The 18,364-nt window shown below is 36.6% G+C and overlaps 1 protein-coding gene across 2 annotated transcripts in view; it reads right to left on the reverse strand.

Annotated features, from left to right (window-relative positions):
- Positions 1-18,364, reverse strand: part of LOC149535972 (heat-inducible transcription repressor) — a 202,304-nt gene that overhangs the window by 45,122 nt on the left and 138,818 nt on the right. For both annotated transcript variants that reach the window (XM_089807340.1, XM_089807339.1), the window contains one exon: positions 226-356. In XM_089807340.1, the coding sequence (XP_089663466.1) occupies positions 226-356 (131 nt within the window). The remainder of the gene's footprint in view (positions 1-225; positions 357-18,364) is intronic.

Raw genomic sequence — 18,364 nt, forward strand, 5'->3', positions numbered from 1 at the left:
CAGTTGGAAACAGATCAAGGTAACCGTAGTCACATCCCACTAAGCCATATTACTAAGACCGCTTTAAGCTCCTGCAAATAACTACAACAAATCACAGCGCTCTTATATCCTCCACACATCTCTCTATGTTGTCACACATCTTCAGTGCCTAATGCATCATTATTTTTCATGAACTTCTATCATCATCTTACACTAATTATGTTTCAAGCACTAAATTCTAATTACCTGAGCTGAAAGTTGAGGTAGTGACCCATGAGATCTAATGGCAGTTGACATTTCAGATTCAACAGATATCAAAAGATCTCTTGGGGTACGAGGTTGCCATTGGGTGGAATGCTTGAAATAAATCTTAGATTCTGCACAAAGTCAACACACAACATTAATCAACCATTCAGAAACAAAGAAAAAGATAGTACCATGCAACAAAAATAGTAAACAAGTTCAGTGGGATTTCCTTATGATTTTAACCTAGATGATCCAAACAACCATCACAACTAAAAGATAATGTATCTCATTCTCTTACCCATGGGTTTGTATAATATGTCTAAAAACAAAGCATAAAGATTGAAGGACAGTTCATCTATTACTTACAACACAACTTTCACTTGAAACAATGTATTATTGATTCATGGAGAACTTTTCACTTGGTTTCCCACTCAAGCAAAAGGCCATACATTGAAGAATAATGTGAAATAATAAAAAATGAAGCATTCTGAAGATGATATAGTTGGACACAATAAAGAATAGAGAATATTAATCCCAGTGATTACAAGATTCAGACTCAGCTCAAACTCGGCAAACTGACTCTTGGCTCAGACTCAAACTCAGCACCCAGACTCAGAAAACACTTGGCACAGCCTTAGCAAATTGAAAAACCTCAGAAATTAAAAGATTCTTAAGGATTTTAAACTTGTTTCATGCACACTTTACTAAATAAACCATAGAGACAATAATTTCATCCAATAGAAGCTACTTAGAAAACATACACAAAAATACATTGATCACATAAGAATAAAAGCAAATTTTAGCTGAAGAAAATAAGGTGTAACATATATAAATAGTGTCAAATGTATACAGAACCCGTGGAATATGAAATCCATGGCATGAAAAGGTCCAAAAAAATATCAAAACAAAAGGTAGAAGTCTATTTCCCAAGCCTCAAAGGAGCCTACACCCTACTCCTCCTACATGTTCACCCAAGATGAGTCCAAGATGATGTTGTAGCCATGATATCTGTTTGTGTCAGTCTAAAGCTTAGTGCCAATAGTGACAAGATAATCCTTGATCATGGCTTGGACTATGAAGATGCAAAGATTTGCAACAAGGGATATGTACTTTGTAGTTTGATAGCACTCCTTGCAAGGGTCGGGGGTGTTGGTTTTGAGAAGGTTGCTTCAAATGTACTAGCACTACCATAATGTTTCAGTATGTGTTTTCCAAATGGCAGCAACTTCTTACATTTATAATGATCATAAGCTATGAAGAGACATGTCCCTTCATGAGATACGTCTATCGTTAATTTGATAATTAATAGAATAACAAATATAATCATAGTTTTCTATATCTATCTATCTATCTATATATATTTCTCTCATATAACAATAAACTTATATTTCATATGTAAAGTCATAAGTAATGAACACACATATGTAAATTATATATATATCCCTCTGAGCTAGGGAGGATAAACACAAGACAAATATTACAACATTGATAATATTAGGAATGGGAAATTTTAAGGATATCTTTGATCAGAAGATATCCACCATTTTGATATCAAATATCGATATCATATTTGATATCATGAGTATTGGCCTACAGAATATCAACATATGATATTCACCTATTACTCAAAAAGGTTTGATATCACATCTGATATTATGAGTATTGGTCTTCCAAAATATAGACACATGATATTCGCCAAGTACACAAAAAGGTTTGATATCACATCTGATGTCATGAGTATTGACTAGAATATCAACATATGATATTCACCAAGTACTCAAAAATGTTTGATATCACATCCAATATCATGAGTATTGGTCCTCCAAAATATCAACACATGATATTCACCAAGTACTCAAAATGTTTATAAGGTATGTGCACAAATATTCTCATAATGTGTACCATATAAACATCCACCATGCAAAGTATAATATATTATGATCTGCATAGACATCATAAGATATCCATCTTAATAGAAAAATAAATTATTGTAAGATCGTCACCTTTCAATAACTTCTGCAAATACAAGTGATGATCATTTGGAAGTCGTCACTGTTTACCGCATAGGTTAATTAAGAATTGCACACAAATAATGAACACGAACACGAACAGCAGAACTCTTCTTATTATTATTCGCATATGCCAGAACATTACATTATTCTTGTATGATAAGATCTGATGATAAGATGAATACAATGCTTCCCGAAGGGGTTATAAATACTTTCCGAAGAACTTTCCCGAAGGAGTCCGTCGGCCAGATACATTATGCCCGCTACAAACTATTTACCCGTCGGCTACATAACAAGACTTTTTCCGAAGGGACCCGTCAGCCGATGCACAATTTCTTTTCCGAAGGGACCCGTCGGCCAATACACAATTTCTACCGACGACAGTCACTTCCTCATGATGTACACAAGGGGTAGGCCCATTAAATCATGCAATAGCACGCATAATACCAAAAGTTTACATGAAGTCAAAATTCCCTCTGATTCTGATATGATCAAGATCTACAAAGATCAACTGAAACATATCTTCTGTCCACTCCTTCAAACGGATGTGTCTCACTCCCTCTAAACATCAATCTTCTAAGCTCCTTTATCTTTGAAGAAGTGTCAGACTTCCTCTGAGTCTATCTCCCTATTCCTGCAAGATCATCCTCGAGGAGAGACAAAAAGTTCAAGGCAAATAATTCTTATAATACGTATAGAATTACAAATAAGTGGTTGACAACAAAAAAAATAACAAAGGCAATATTGAAGATATAAAAATACTTATCTCATATAGTCAAAAGATAACACAACCATTAATTTCCTTTTGGATTGATTTTATTTTAGATGGGATGTTTATTGCTTGATATCTCATTTTGCTTCACTCTGATCAAACGTGGTATATATCTCCATATCCCAACTACAGCTAATACCACCATTGTTACGATGTTAACCATGTGGGATGCCCCATTCAAATCATTTAATTTGAAATTCGAATATTTAGAATTTCGCCAGCAAGTTTACTAGTCGTCTCATATCTTCCCAGATTTGATGTTTTGGGAACAACAAACATATACATCTGCATTGTTATTTGATTTCGGCTACCCTTTGTTTACCGTATGGGTTAAAAAGATTAATGCATACAGACAATAGACAAGAACAGCAGTACTCCTTTTATTATTCGCATATATGCCAAAGAGATTACATAATGCTTTCGATGATTATTACAACCATCTTGGATGGTGTACATACACTTTCCGAAGAACCTTCCCGAAGGGGCCCGTTGGCTACATAACAATTACCGACGACATCAACCCGTCAACTACTCAATATTTACCGACATCATCCCCCCCAAAAGAAAAAGTTGTCTCTGGACAACAATTACAAAATATCCGAGAAAGATTAACAAAACGGAATACATTAATTGACTAACTACAACAAGATGGATCTATTTCTATCACACCACTTTCACATTCGTCCCGTGCCTGCACCAAACTGGTCTCCATACAACATTGCATCTGTAGCCTCTGGTAACACAATACTGTCTCCTTAATCAAGTTGACCTTGATAGCCACCCGTGTTGCTTTCTCTACTTCCAACTGTTGGGTACCCTAAGCCAAGTGTCGTTGTACTGCCTTCAACGAGATGATTAGCTCCTCCCGAGCTCTCTATGCATCCACCAAGACAGCTTCACGTCCAACACCTACTCCAAGTGCCTCAAAGCGTATCACCCCTCTCGAAAGGCTTGCTCCACTGATCTTTCCACCTCTGGTACACAAACACTCTATGCCTTCTAGGTCCCATCAACAGGTCACACTTCCCGCGACTGATAACTGCACCAACTGGGAGTCTAAGGGGCATCGCACCCAACGGGGTCGAGGGGCAGTGCACCCGCCGCCAAGACCAAATTAACACTCTCAAAGCCACATAAAACTCCATGGAATACACCATTTTTGTGATTTTCTTCTGATTCCATACTCTTTTTGACAACTGGTTTCGTTTTACTACCTATTTATGTCATTCCCTTCCCTTGGGCATCATGCGTTATTCATTCTGAACATTTTTTATTTGTGGTTTTTTTTTTTTAGCTGCAAATTCTTCCTCTAAGTTTTTTCTTCCGCTTCCTCTATCCTGCAAACTCCATTTACTTATCTCTTCGTACAAGCCAACAATTCTACAAATTTATCTGCTTCCCTGACGTCTGTACGGCCCTATTAGCTGCTCTGCACTAGCCACATGCTACTCGATTTGCCTTACTGGGTGAATACCACACACCGTATGGTCTCAGATCAATTTGCCTTATAGAGTCGTATACCGTACGGTCTCCCTTTTCCCTATGCTTTCTTCTATTTCACCGTACAGCCCCTATTTGTCTCTGCTTTACTCACTGTATTCTGTGTCTTCCTCTTGATGTCCGTATGACCTCTTGCTATTCTGTACAGTTTATTAAATTAATGGCTTGGGCAAGAAGAAGGCCATACGGTGAAATCCCTTGTCCACACACCATACGGGATCTTTTGTTAACTCCTCCAATGATGTGCTTACCGTATGGTCATGGTGAGGTACATAAAATCCTGTGTCGACTTCTTGTTGTAAGGCAATTGCCATACGGCAGTCTCGCTAATCGCGAACAATCAAACTCCTCCCACTGTTCTTTCTGAGCGTACGGCCTTTAACTTTCCTTACCAACGTACGATGTTTGATGAATGCCTAAGATGTTTTCCTAATCTCCTGAAACAAGTCGTACAATGGCCATAGAAGATGGTCCTACGAAGATTACTATCTCCATTTGTGGTCCTACTTTGTTGTACGGTAAAGGAACATAAAAAAATTGTACAAGCATATAAACACCACAAAAGAATCATTGACTGCCTTCTTTGTACAGATATGAGGGTCTTTAAAAGGCCGTATGAAAATTAAAGCTGTCGTACGGTGGTCGTACGATGAGTTTGATAACTTCTTTTTTTCTTTTTTTCTTTTTTCTTTTTAACTTCTTTTTTTTACTTAGAATTTTACTGCTCCTTGATACTCATTGACGACGGAACAAGTCACGCAAGATATATTTTTAACTTGCAACCATTCACCGTTTCCGGAATTTCCTATCCATCTAGTGTCCATAACTTTATTACTCCGTTATCACCTACTTCCCGAATCTGGTATGGCCCAACCCATTTAACTTTAAACTTTCCTAGTTTGATTTCATTCCGCCCGTTATACTTCCATACTAACTAGCCTGGTTGAAACTTATTTAATTTTAGGTGTTTATCATGCCATGCTTTGCTCCTGTTCTATGTCACCTCCATGGCCCATTGTGCCTGCAATCATTGCTGATCAAGTTTATTTAAGTTACACAATCTCTCCCTCAGGTTTTCCATATCGCCCAATTTGTTCTTAAAACTCGGTACCATGAATTCCATCGACTGCCACTCCTTGCCGTCAATAATTGTATTCTTGATTTTAGAACCTTCACTCCGTACTGCTGAAGTTTTTATTAAACCCTTCCTCTTTGTTTCCTGTGCAGGCCATATGATGTGTTTTCCTTGCTGCCAACACCTTTCTACTATTCGACGTAACATTTTCTTTCTGCACGGTCCGTTTATTGTGTACCGTACGATGGAATCTTTTCTTTTTCTGGGTTCCTCTATATGCTCTTCCCTTTAGCTTTTGTTGTAACCACCTTTCCTTCTTCCGCTTCTCTGTATTCCTTCAAACATTCATTTCCCTCTTCTTTCTCACCTTCATCGACCCTTAACATATTACAGCTCGGAAAGAGCTTGTAATCCTCCATCTGCTAGTGGAAAAGGCCGTTCACCAAATCCAAATCATCGTCCATCGATCCACCTTCCAACCATAGGATTCCTTCCTCCTTGGGTTCCAATCACTGCTTTCCTTCATCCTCTTCTTCAGAATCAAATGATACGGCTTCTTCGCCCACCATTTGTGTGTGTAAATCAATAATGAATTTTCGTCCTTTAATCTCCATTGACAGTGTATTCTTCTTCCAGTCATGCTTAACCTTTGCTTGTACGAGCCATCCTAGGCTCCGAATGGCGTCATATCCTCTCCTCTTCAGCGGGATGATGACGAAATCGAGTAGGAACGGTTGTGTTCCAATAGTCACTGGTTGTGCCATCAGGATTTCCAATGGTTTGATCCCGTGCTGGTCTGCCATGAGCAACTGGAATGTAGGTGGCCACAACGTCGGCTGTCCCAACTTCTTCCAAGTATCTTTTGGTAGGATGTTTACCCCTGAACCTCCGTCCACAATTGTGTCTGAAAGGACCATTCCTAATATGCCCATCTCTACGACCACCGGATGTGAGGGCTAACAGCATTGGGTCCGTTGCACTTGCTCCGCTTTCCTTTTCCCTTCCATGTTCTCCTGGTAGTTTAACAACTGGAGCGATGTTTGTAAGTGTCGATCAATGTTGAGGCATTGTGAGCTGCAGATCATTTATTTTAACTAGTACTTCAGTTTGTAATATCTGTCGTATGATGTTTTGTTCCGCGCAATTCTTCGCTGAGGTACCGGTAATGTCCTTCAATTGTGATCTCTTCGCCTGCATTGCTTTCTCAATTTCTGCCCGCGTTTCTTCCAATCTCTTCTTTTCTGGGTTAGGGTACAGTTTTGCATATTTATGGGTAATTGCTAAAACTTCTTCGTCTGCATCGATGTTGATCAAATTCACTCTTAATTTTGGGCATTTGGCATCTTCATGATCTCCAGGACCGCACCATCGACATGACAACTTTGGTGCGTTTGTCGATGTATAGTTTCGTGAAAAGCGGCCCCACAAATTGCATGCTCGACATTGAACCATCGAGCAGCTGGTCGCATCGTATTGAATTTGGCTGGGGCCCCCATTGTTATTGTTGGTATTTTTGTTGGTATTGTTGTTTTGCCCTGTTCTATTATTTTTGTACCCACCCGAAGTGGCACCATCATTGCTAGTGTTTCCGCTCCCTCCTGACGCAAAAGCCTCCTGTGTCAAGAGCACTTGTTGATGCCCTCTTGTTTTCATATTGAAAGGGCATTCTTTTGCGGAATGTCCCATAATTTGGCAGATCTCACAGAACTGGTTCTTCGGACAGGATCCCTTCGTGTGACCTTCTGTGCGTTTGTCGATGTATAGTTTCGTGAAAAGCGGCCCCACAAATTGCATGCTCGACATTGAACCATCGGGCAACTGGTCGCATCGTATTGAATTTGGCTGGGGCCCCCATTGTTATTGTTGGTATTTTTGTTGGTATTGTTGTTTTGCCCTGTTCTATTATTTTTGTACCCACCCGAAGTGGCACCATCATTGCTAGTGTTTCCGCTCCCTCCTGACGCAAAAGCCTCCTGTGTCAAGAGCACTTGTTGATGCCCTCTTGTTTTCATATTGAAAGGGCATTCTTTTGCGGAATGTCCCATAATTTGGCAGATCTCACAAAACTGGTTCTTCGGACAGGATCCCTTTGTGTGACCTTCTGTCTTGCATTCTATGCACCATAGCTCGTTTCCCTTTGTCTCTTTCTGCATATTCTTAAATTCCTTCATCATTCTGATCATATCCTTCTGGAGAGCTCGGACCTTCTTGCTGCCCTTTTCGTCATCATTGCTATCTTCTTCTGAAGACGCATCATCTGAATCAGATGAGCTATTTTTCTTCTTCTTTTTTGTTTTTTGTTCATTCTCTAAGTCCATCGCCCGATTGTATGCTTCGGTGTATGATGATGGCAGCACAATCTTCATTTTCTTCCTTAACTCTGGGCATAGTCCTTTAATGAACCATCACTTTTTCAACCCATCTGCCGGCTTACTTTCCATTTTATTTATTAATTCTTTTAGTTTTCTAGCATATACACGGACTGTTTCATTTTTCCCTTGCTTTGTGGTGTAGATTTCTACTACGATCTCATTGTCGTCTCGCAGCAATTGAAATTCGATGATAAACTCCTTTTTAACCCCCACCCATGTAGTTAATTTTTGGGGATCAGTGTCAGCAAACCGATCAACTGCTACACCCCTTAGGGTTGCTGAAAATTGTCGGACCCATTCATCTATGTCAGTTACGCCATTTGCCGTCCAAATTGTTTCGCATGTCTTACAGTCTCTGATTGGATTGGTTGTTTCATCACCATTAAACTTTGGCAATTTTTCCTTTGGTCCAACCATTACTATTCAAGTTGGAGGTACTTGTTGTGTACCCGCACTATTTTGCACACCCACATTGTTGTGAACATGTGCACTATTCTGCACACCTGCGCTGTTTCGGACAGTCGTCTTATTTCCAAAAGCCGCATTACTTGGTGAAAAAAGGTTTTCCTCAAGTGAAGTTGTTCCTTTTGGAAGTGTATCGCGGACGAAGAGTTCACTCCACCCTTGTGCTCCCTCAGCACTCTGAGCCGTGCAAGTTAATTCCCTTCCATCTGGATTCTCTTTCCTAGGCATATATAGGTTAAGAAATTCCTATCTTGTTTCTTCCACCAAATTCAACCGCTATCGAGTCTCTTCCAACAATTCCTTGGCGCTTCGGTGTCCGTCAACAATCTACTAAAACCTCCGTCTGCGCTCGGCCTATTGTGCCAAAATTAAAATTTCTTGTGCAATGCGTATTCCATCTTTTCCCTTTATCTTATTTCTATCCTTGTTAAGCTAATTTGGCATTAGTCTTCATTCCTCTGCCTTCATTCCAGGTCCATTGGGCAATGGCGCCAAATATTTACCATACAAGTTAAATAGATTCATACATACAGATAATAGACAAGAACAGCAATACTCCTTTTATTATTCGCATATATGCCAAAGAGATAAGATAATGCTTTCGATGATTATTACAACCATCACGAATGGTGTACATATGCTTCCCGAAGAACCTTTCCGAAAGGGCCCGTCGGCTACACAACAAGAACCTTCCCGAAAGGGCCCGTCAACTACATAACAATTACCGATGACATCAACCCATCGGCTACTCAATATTTACCGACAACACCCTTCAAATTTATTAATCCTTCCATTTGATATCACATATTATCATAACCATGCAAACTAACCAAAAACTTTCATTGTAACAACATCAAATATCACACATAATATACTCCTTTTCAAAAAAAAAAAGTTATACAATCTTATCCTCTTATAGCATTTGATTACTTGCAAATTCATCAGTGTTCATCATTGAAATTCCTTTGATCTAATCTAAAAGATGCAACCAAAGATTTTGTGTCTCACATTACATTAATTTCCATATGTTCTTCTCAGGAAATACAAAATATACCGGTGCCAATGATGAAGGCTTTAACTCATCTTTTTCACACACATTAAATGATCAAATTTCCAGTTCGAACTTCCTCCTGTCAGGTATAATCAACCAACTTTTGATTAACACAAACACAATTTTGAACCGTTGTCAATTAAGACTTGATCGCCACATGACTTCAAATATCATAGTAACTATGATTAATTACCCGATAAGCTACACTGAAACAAATTATCAATTTATTATCATTGAACAATACCCCATATGACTTCATTATTGTTTTCATTTTGTCTGAATCCATTTGTATCGTGCAAACCTTTCTCATATTACCCAAACACTTATCGCAACTAAGAATCATGATCTTCCAAATTGATTAAGCTTTTTTTTTTTACTTATTATTTTCTATCGATTAAGGATCAATACTACCTCAATATATGTTCTTTTAAGGCACCATAGACAGTATTGTTTCAATCTAGGTATGGTAAAAACTTGACTCTGGCCAACTTGATATTGTTTTTTTTGCACCCGACAAAGATAAACATAAATGCCTCTAAAAATCTCTACGACTCCACCTATTGCAACCATTATCTGTACGTCCACGACAAGATATATGAAGCGCCAATTATTTTATTTGAACACCACAATCAAATGGTTGAGTTGTCTTTCCTTCTTTCAGTCAATTAGCACAAGGCTTCTTCCTCTGCACTGACATTTAGCATATAGCTCTCTTTACGTTTGTGCACCTGCTCTAATAACATATTGGTTTTCTGAGGATCGCTGCAAATGTAATAGCACTGCCATAATGTTTTGGTATGTGTTTTCCAAATGGCAGCGACCTCTTATATTTATAATGATCATAAGCTATGAAGAGACATGTCCCTTCATGGGGCGTTGTTCAGGAAAGGTAGAGACTGAAATATGCAAATGCACATAAGAATTTAAATGGATTAAAAATAAGGATATGAATGCTTTGGTAAATTAAATTAAGAAATCAATACAAAACTCCAAATCCAAACATAGAATCTACAACACAAAACTTGGAAAATCAGTTTGATGTTTCACAACACAAAACAAATTTTACATATAACCCAATTGCAATTTAGAAGTAATATAGGCATTACTAAATTCAATTGATTGAATGCTGAATTCTTGATTAACAATAAATTTAATTGATTGAATGTTAAATTCTTGACTAACAATCATAATGAATCCTAAACTAAGTGCCAAAAGCAGTTATTTATAATGTTAACAAAACTATTGCATGAGGAATAAATCAAAAAGCCAGCTGCTACTACTCTAGGAATAGCTATATTGTATGCAATGCAAACTTTACCACAAGACTGTATCCATTAATACCAAATTTGAACTTGACAATCTTCTGTTAGACTACAAGTCAAGATTACCACAAACTACACCAAAACTCCCATCTCTTGCAGGATAAGAAATCAAAAAACTTGTAAAAATAGATGATCTATAAATAACTTGTAAAAGTAGCATTCTCAGAATATCATATCTCCTCAAAAATGATGATGGCTAAATATAGTGAATGCTAGATGTAGCTCCAGCTAAAAATTGACAACCAGCTCTGCAGACCATTCTGATGACTTTGATCATGAAAAACCCTTTGAAGACACTGAAACTTTATCCATTTCAATTGTTATGTCCTACTCTTGAATATAGCAACCCCTTCTATCTCTCTCTCAAATCAAGCATCTATACACTATATCAACTTTGCTAACTTTGCAACACCAAACTTCTTTAACATTTTCACATTGTTTTCTCTTGCAATTATTCAAATGTTATTACGGACATTTCCACACTTTCCTACTTTGAAAAGCACTGTCTAATGATACCATCAAAAAGTTCTCACCGTCATATGTTGTTACGATTCTTACAAGACTGGAAGACTTTATCAATGATAAGTTGATAACTCGTATACAAATGTGGCAGGAAGCGCACCATTCTGTCCTCAAAAAATGTACCTTAAGTCATGAAATGCATAAAGATTTCAAATATGCCAATGTAATAGTGTTCAAATACAGGATTTCCTACTGTGATTTTCTGGAGACTGTCTTGCTGAAATGGAAAAATTCAAGCTAAACTTTCTACTATATTATTGGTAAGAAAACATTTTTCAATGATTAAAACTGATGATGTGGAGCAATGATTGCTGTTATCTGTTTGGAAATTTATAGCTGAAACTGTTTGAAAAATGGTAAAGATTCCGTGGAATTGGTGTTTTGACTGTTTATCTTGATGAAATGGCTAAATTTAGTTAAAATAATCAAAGACATTTGCTACAAGTCTCCGAAACCTCGTGATTCTGATTCAGTTGCTGCTATTATGATTGAAAATGTGATTAATACCAATGCAAACCCTACATGCTAAAATCTTACTCTCCTGCTGATAAAAGCTGGTGCCCTGCTGATTTATCATTCTGTTGCAATAAAATTTGATTGAAAAAGAATATAGCTTGGGACTTTTAATGTCCACTTCCTGTACCTAGTCAGTTTGAGGTTTGTATTATCCTATTTCTGGGTTCACTTGGGCTAAGTGGATGAAGTTAAGAGGCTCGGTATCCTGAAGAGAATTCTAGCATCAGGTGTCTTCAATGTATTTGGCAGTGTTCCTACTTTAAGCATATGACAATTTTTAGTAACTGCTACTTATAGCACTTAAGATGGTAAAGATTTACTGAAAATGGTGTTTGACAAGATATCTTGATGGATTGGCTAAATTTGATTAACATAATTGTAAACATCTTCTATAGGACACTGAAACCCTGCAACTGTGATTCCTGCTGCTACTATGACTGAAAACTTGTTCAGTGTCAATACAACCCTGCTCCTTCCTCAAATCCTACTCTACTGTTGATATTAGTTGCTGCCCTGCTGATTTATCGTTCCATTGCAATAAAATCTGATTGAAAATGAATGAAGTTTGGGACTTCTATTGTCCCCTTCTTGCATTCAATCGGTTTGAGATTTCCATCAGCCTATTCACCCGTTCCTGTAAGCTAAGTGGATGTAGTTAGAGGACTCAGTAAGCTGGTTGGTGTGCTTGGTTTGAATTTTACAATGATTTTGGCTTGGATTGGTTGTATAGATTTGAAGATGTTGAGGAGATATTGAGTTTTGTTACATGGGCATTGCAATTTTGGTGTGTGATGCGATTTCTGAGAGTGCTGTTCAATTTTTATCATGTTTTCAATTTTTATCATGTTTGGGTGCTTTTTCAGTGTGTCGATGTGCTTTTTCAGAGATAATGGAAACCATAATTCTGCTCAAAAATTTCGTGGGAGTGCTAGATATCATTCTGGGTATTGATTAATTGCATTACTTGTAACAGTGCCACATTTGGGTATGTCACTTGCAGATTTTGGTGAAGAGCTAATTTTTGTAGACAAATTGCCCCTTTAGGCTTTAGCAGGCTCTAGGCAAGGTTACACTTCCTCATTTTAGTGACAATGATTAAGATTTAGCTATAGCATGGGTACAGAAGTTGGACGACTACCTAGCTATTAGACCTATCATTGAGGATGAGGCAATCAAGTTTTCCAACTTGCATTTGGATGGAGTTGCCAATGGGCAGTGGTACCATAGTCTTATCACCTTTGGTCAGAGATCTACACCTTATGATGAGTTTACTAATTCATTCAGAATTTTGACAAGAAAGATTCCTAGTTGCACTTCACGAAATTGAAGCAATTTGGCATAGTGGATGCTTACATAGTAGATTTTCAGAGGCTTTCAGTTATGCATTTTAGGATTACAGAGAGCAAATTGGTACCCTTGTCTAGTAAGGGTCTCGTGGAGACACTTGACAGGTGGATTAAGACATTTGTGGAAATATCCTATTATAATGTTATGTCCCCACTTCTGGACTGAGTGTTTAGTATTACAAACCTCTGATTCAACTTTAAATTTTTGCTCTATATATATCTTCTCACGATGTATAATCTCAGTTCTATATATCCTTTGTCTCATTATATTTACTATTCTATTTTTGCTACCTTCTATTATTTTGATGTTTCTGTAATCTTGCTTCCCAATTCCCTGATCACTTTATATTTATGATGCTCTGTCCTGTTGTTTTCCATTTATTGTATTGTGTGTTGCCAGCATGTACAGGTCTACCAGTCTTTTGAATTTGATTAATCCTCAGTATAAAGTTGTTCCTTTGTATTGGATGTCGCTACCTTACTATTCTTATTGCTGTTCAGGTTTATGCACTGTACTCACTGTTTATGTTTCTCAAATCTTCCTTCATAACAAATTCCCTACAGTCGTTTATGCTCCATGTGTTTCTTAATCTGTTCATGCTCCAATTCTTATTTGATTTCTTCCTTCTCTTTTCCCTATCACCTCCAAGTATTATATATGCCCCTCCTTATGTCTCTATCCTCACTGAATAGTAACCTCCTTTCTTGATTTGTATATCCCTCCAAAGAGATCGCATCTCTTCAAAAAAATATGTAATTGATCTTGAAAATGATATTATCAGATCTCTTCATTCCTTTCCTAATTCCTGGTTATCAAGCCATTTCATTAGTAATTATATCCTAGCTGGTGATAGCAGCATGTCTGTTAATTAAATTATTATCGTAATTTATAACCAGTGTATCAATCCATAATCAATTCATGTGTTAATCGCTTCCTTCTCACATTTAGTTATCAGACTAACCCAGATACATTAGTATTAAATTTCTTCATTATTTTCTTATCTGAGTATTGACGTTAGATATCAGCGAGACTATTCTTCTTATGGATATTGTTTTTGATCCATGTTGGCTGTTAATAATTATTTTTTTTATCTTTTATGGATAATGTAATGATAAATTATTGACTCTTATTTTGTGGCTGACCACATCGATAAGGATTTTGCTTACAAAAAATACAATTAATATTTTTGGATTATCCTGATGTCGATTTTATTCGATTGTAAAAACCCTGTGTGTTCCAACCATATTATGTATTCCAGTGAACAATGTCTGTTGTTTCTTTTGTGTTTGTTTATGAGATGTATACTTTTTTGAATTTTTTCAGAATATATAATAAACACAAGGATGGCACCACTGTATGCAACCACTCCAGTCTTTATTGATAAGGAAAGACAAAATTACAATTCAGTATGTTTTAAATTAAAAGTAATGAAAACCTGATTTGTCCTTTGCCGAAGTCAATCCACTGATTCGGAGACTACCTCTGGCCGGTTCACACATGTGCTGCTCCAAATTACCAATTCAAAGCCAAGAATGCTGAACCCTGATGGTGGATTCAGTTGCACCATGAAAGATATTTTCCGCCAACTCCAAATAGAATAATCCATGAGCAATTTAATTCCAACCGGTTATCACAGGAGCTACCAATCAGCCGTAACCCCACCCATCTTCAAAACGCAACTTTCACAGGCCTGCAATTTCCTCAGGCAGTGATAGCAATTAATAAAGGAGTAGCCGTCCAGCTGTTATGTCCAAATCAAATGCAGATTTCACACCCCACATCACCTATGGGGAATTAACAACAAACTTCTCAAACAAATTCGAACACCAACATTCAGCTTCCCAAAATGTGAATGATCTCATTCGAAATCCGCCACTAACCAATGTCTTCAACTCTGATCTCCAAGGCACAAAAGAAACAGTAGGAGAAAATATCCAGCAAATAACAAATCCACTATAGTTCAGCAGTGGAATAAAAAATACTTCTGAGATACAGTGACAACAGTAGAGAAGTTAGGCAATCTTAGCTATACCTCAGCAGCTAAGTGCAATTTTCAGAATCTCCAACCCTTATACATCAACAAGGGCATACAATTCAGAACCCAGGAAAAAGCCACGAAGGCACAAAATCAAATATATAATCAAGCATGCCTTTTTCCAATGTAAAGAGCTCTCATTTATAAGCTTTTTCATTGGCAAAAGTTTCCATAAAATTCCACTTCAAAAACCATGGAAGTTTCCCAAAAGAACTCAACACTAGAAACATTCCAACTTGCTTTTTAGAAATATCTCTTTAAGTCATTATTTATAATAATATAAACATTATTATAATAATGCAACTCAATGATTAAATAAATAAGAGCTCAAGTAATTTTAAACATGATCAACCGCAGGTGACGACCAACTGCCAAGTCATCCACTACGCTGCTAAAAATAGCAACTGCCCATAATAGACTTACTAAAAATAGTAAGTAATCAACTGAGACCCCAAAACACCCTGTCAACTCACAAGGGTCGCTATGATGAGCTAACTCAATAAACTGCACAAACTAGCCAAAAACGGGGACATTACATCGATCAATCATATCAGTTTGTGTATTAACCACAATGTAGATTTGCTGATCAAATTCCTTCCATGTATTCTTCCCACCTAGGTTTTTTTCTTTTTGTAATACTCTTCATAAAATTGAATATAATATACTAATGTTTTCTTTAGAATAATAATCTTCACTTCTGATTCTTGTTTTAGTTTCACATTCATCGTATTAGTAATTTCATTAGGCAGATTATGTTGCTTTTTGCAGTAACGTATTAAAGTATAATATCTTAATTTATAAATACATATTGTTTTTTGATGCTTATCATTTAATACAAATATATAAAACAATCAATTAACTTTCAATTCTATTATTTGGGATTGATTGCAAATTAGTTTATTTAAATTTTGATTCTATTTAATATTATTATTAAATGTTCCTAGTTTTCCCTTAAGTTTGTATACATACATATGTGTGTGTGTGTGCGCGTGTGGACACACACACACACATATATATATATTAGATCATATATTAATTTCTATGATTTAATTTTATTCAAGCTATTATAGTTATATATTATTTTATTGTATTCTTTTATATATTTAAATCTATTATTATTAAATCACGTCTTGGAGAAGGGGTCATTACATATACCATAATATTATTGTAATAAGGTAGAACATTGTATTATAGGATACTATTGTAATAAGATATAACCAGATATTATTGTAACATCTGAATGCTTTTCTTCATGAAGAATAGCCAAGAAAAGTTCCTTCACTGGCTCTTGCATCAAACTTCTCTAAATTCTCTTCATCCTTTGTTATATAGGACTTTCTACCAAAACCTTAGAAGCTGGTGCAGGAGTAACATTGATGTTCCTCACCATTTCCTTCAATTTTGGTGTGTGAGTCAATAGTAGGATGTCATTTCAGGTTAGAAGTATGCTGAAGTCAATTTATGCTAGTTTGAAGTCATTTGTAAGGAGTTTAACACTTCATCAGAGGCCACATTGGATAAGGAGCTCAAAAGATTGATATTCAGAGTGAGTCTGAGAATCCATGTGTGTAACTGCATGATTTTGATGGACCTACCCCTGTGCACATCATAAGGAAGTAATGACTTCCAAATGATTATCACTTGTATTTGTAAAAGTTATTGGAAGGTGACAATCTTTCAATAACTTAATATTCTATTATGATGTCTAAGCAGATCGTGATATATGATAACTTACATAGTGGATTCAATTCCTTTAACAGACAATGGCCTTCTATTGTGATGGACATCTTATGATGTCTACGCAGATCATGGGTGATGATAACTTCCATGGTGGATTAAGTTCCTTAAACAAACCATAACCTTCTCTTGGGATGGAAATCTTATGATGTCTAAGCAGATCATGATAGATGATATCTTGCATGGTGGGTTAAGTTCCTTAAACACACCATGAATGTTTCTATGGTAAGTATTATTGAGGATACATTATCTATGGACATTTTTTAGTACTTGGGGAATATAGTTGTTAGCCCCTATATTGAACTAGCCAAAATTTGAGGATTTGTATACGAATTCCTATGTCAAACTCTTCCCAACTAGAAGATACATGATTGTGTATTCAAGTTAAAATCACTAAACAAATTTGAGTTTGAAAATCAATACAATGATGGAAAGAATGAAAGTGGGTCCTAGTTGTTTGAAGAAATCATTGAATTTCTTTTAAACTCCAAAATATGAAAGATGGAATCAGCGACTCAGCTTACTTGCCAAAAGGGTCCCAAATGAAGGAATATTAAAGCCCTTATTTTCAAAGGCTTCATTGGAAAAAACTGTTCAAATTGTCAAGAAGATCATAACTACCCTATGTCATATTCATCGGCATTTTTCAAAAGTGGTGGAGGTTACCAAAAACCGGGATGTCTAATAGTTTAATCAACATAATGATGTCGTTCAAACACAAGGGAAATCGATCGATTGAGATGGAGAACTCTTCGAAAGTTGATAAGTGGTAACTAATTTCTACTAGGCACCAATGAAAGCTTTTGAAGTTGACCGACACAATTGAAAAAGAAAACATAGAGATAGTTATCGGGGATTCCATGAAGTTCTACAAGTTGTTAAACTTATAAATACCGATGATGACAAAATATGGGTGAGATAAATTGAGTTTCGACTATTTGAAGCAGATATTAAAATCCTTTTAAACTCCGATGAAGACTTCAAAACAAACTGATTAGGACGGAGACAAAGTTATCAACACTTTCCCAAATTAATGAAGTGGCATCGACGGAAGAGGTGACGAAGAAGGTGGTAAGCATATTCCAAAAGGTGGTGCCACCTCATGCAAGATAGTTACTATAACCACCAAAACCTTGCATGATGAATATTATTTTGGGCTACATATATTTTGTTGTCCAACACAAGGTTAGAATGTAATTTTGAAATCCTAATGACTTAGTTTATAAACTACCCCAAGAATCAACTCTTCAACAACTTCTTGAAGGAGTCAAAGCAACTGATGTGTTGATACAAGCACCGATATACTAAATCATGCAAACTTAGTTATTATAACTTGAGGTTGTTGTAAATTTGCCACAATGAGATATCCGAACAATCTTTCATAATGCAGGAGGTGAATTTGTTGGAGATAATTTG

The sequence above is a fragment of the Cupressus sempervirens genome, chromosome 10 (genome assembly GCF_028749045.1).
Source record: "Cupressus sempervirens isolate cs-2001-9-10 chromosome 10, ASM2874904v1, whole genome shotgun sequence".
Lineage (NCBI taxonomy): Eukaryota > Viridiplantae > Streptophyta > Pinopsida > Cupressales > Cupressaceae > Cupressus > Cupressus sempervirens.